General features: G+C 38.0%; 1 protein-coding gene across 1 annotated transcript in view; it reads left to right on the forward strand.

The window, feature by feature from the left end:
* The window catches only part of LOC135219347 (uncharacterized), a 294,091-nt gene that overhangs the window by 670 nt on the left and 290,921 nt on the right, over positions 1-2,500 (forward strand). The window contains exons 2-3 of the mRNA XM_064256029.1: positions 1-206; positions 1,113-1,248. The exon at positions 1-206 is cut by the window's left edge and continues 106 nt beyond it. Of these exons, the coding sequence (XP_064112099.1) occupies positions 1-206; positions 1,113-1,248 (342 nt within the window). The remainder of the gene's footprint in view (positions 207-1,112; positions 1,249-2,500) is intronic.

Genomic DNA, 2,500 nt, shown 5'->3' on the forward strand with positions numbered 1-2,500 from the left:
GACCTCCCTGAGAACATCACTGAAGAGAATTTACAGTGTTCCCCGTTTTGCGACCCACCTTGCCTACTTGGGGATTGTCTGGTGAAAGAAGATCAAACGGGAACTTTTTGCAAATGCCCCGAAATGCACTCCGGGAAGACCTGTGAAATTGAAGGCTGCAAGTCCTTCCCGGTGGTGACCAAGATGGTTCTTGAGTGGAATGAATTGTGAGTATAACTGCAAACTGCACCTTAACACAGCTTAATGTCTGAAAGGGTACTATTTAATTCTGTTAAGCGCCTCAGCGGCGTGGTTGGTATGGTATTAGTGTCCCACCTCGGTAGTCATGGGTTCGATTCTCAGCCATTCCACTGGGGAGTGAGAGATGTGTATTTCTGGTGATAGAAGTTCACTCTCGACGTGGTTCGGAAGTCACGTAAAGCCGTTGGTCCCGTTGCTGAATAGCCACTGGTTCCATGCAATGTAAAAGCACCATACAAACAAACAAACAAACTATTTAATTCTGTTGCACATAGACTGTTACTTCCTTGAGAATGTGAGCTGACCCTTTAAGGGGCAGCAGTTGTGATCTGTTAAGTGAAATTCACAATATCAGGGAGTGTCGATACATTTAGGGCAAATTGTGTATCCGAATGGGAATGGCTGACTTTACATGATCTTTGAAGACAAATGTAACTCTTGGAGGTTATGGTGTAGTTTAATATGAGTACATATTGGGAATTTTTTTTTTTTATTTTTTTCCTTTGAGGGAGATTCATATTTCTTAAAGGAGATTACTGCCTATCTAAAAGATCTGTGACATTGTGAATAAAGCTAAGCGGCAAAATCATTTTATAAGTTGCTGATGAAGTAACATTAATTTTAATTTAAAATTATGTATGCACTTATGTAAGCACGTATACCTATACCCACTGCTTTGTTAACGAATGTAATGATTCCTTTATTTTTCTATTTCTCTTGTCATTAACACTTCAAATTTGCCTGTTACCTGTTGAACCATTTTTTTGAAAAGAGGGAAAGGAGCCACCTTTCTGGGAGGTTGATAAACATGTTCACATTTTTTATTAATTATTTCTTTTGACTTTCTTTTTCTTATCCAACCATTCCCTAAGACAACAAGATGGAGACAAGGATGCTGGCCCACCCATCATCAAGACATCAGAGGTCAAGGGGAAATGCCATGAGGGAACATTTTTCAAAATAGTTGACTATGCAAGAAAGACCAAGCTCATGCCTATGTTCAACGAGGTCAGTGGTTTGGGAACAGGGTCATGTGAAACATGCTACATGGAATATATCATTCCCTAAAAAGTATGCAATCATTATTAGATTTTTAACTGTCGTACAACAAAAGGCCATTTGTTGGCTCAACTGCTCATACAGGAAGAAAAGGAAAAGAAGAATGCATCCCTGCTTCCTTTTCAGGTTGAGATTTTATTTTACAGGAATTCAGAACATAGTTTGCTTAACCTTATTCAATCTTAATTTACCTTAAGTCAAGTCTAGGTTATTTCTAATGTATTGTAATAGAGAATTTCATACCTGGAGATTACATTTTTGGTAGTGTCTCTCATCTTTCTGTAAATTGATTTCTGAAATTGAATAATTTCAGAAAGCTTTTCAATAGCAAGAGGAAGCAAAACTAGCATATTGTTCCTACACGATATACAAACCCTTGGGCCTTTACAGTATGAATTGCTTTACAGCAAAGCTGGAACACAGCCGTTAAAACTCTTGAACTAGGTGGTTAGGCAGTAACTACTGTCCAGTAGGGGGGAGATCTGCCTGCCTGGATGTAAACATTCCAGTTTGCTTTTCGCCACCTTCCGATTGAGACGTGTTTTCATGAGCTCTTGCTTGACTGTCATTAATCTCAATTTTCCTGATGGGATCTTTTCTTTTACTATATATATATATCTATATATATATATATATATATATATTATATAATATTATAGATATATATATATATATATATATATATAGATATATATATAATATATCTAGGATATTTTGAATATACTGTGTTTGATCTTTATTAATATTCATACCCACTTTTTGTGATAGCCGTCTACAACTGGTTGGTGTCATTGACGGGACTTTTTCTCTGATCAGAATCGTGAAAGTTAACTTCTCAAGACCACGTCTTGTCTCTCTCCGGCACTGATGAAGAGGTTAGACAATTTTTATGGACTGTCTTCAACATCACCCTTCAAAAGGTAGGTATCACGTCTTGACTCTCTCAAATGTCGTAATGAACTCTGCATTATTTGGCATCTGTTTTGACAGGCTCGAATCCTTCATGATCCTCTGTGCCCTGGACCTTGTATATGATGATCCAGATCAATCATTATTTTGTCCGATTGACATGTTGCTGTACCTGTGGAAGACTTGACACCTTTGACTTGGATGTCGATAACCTTTCTCCAGTTCTGACTCGCCAAGGGAGAAATGTGTAAGGATACGTCTTTCTCCTGGTCTCGCAAGATAGGTAGGAGGT

The sequence above is a fragment of the Macrobrachium nipponense genome, chromosome 1, assembly GCF_015104395.2.
Source record: "Macrobrachium nipponense isolate FS-2020 chromosome 1, ASM1510439v2, whole genome shotgun sequence".
In the NCBI taxonomy this organism is placed as follows: domain Eukaryota; kingdom Metazoa; phylum Arthropoda; class Malacostraca; order Decapoda; family Palaemonidae; genus Macrobrachium; species Macrobrachium nipponense.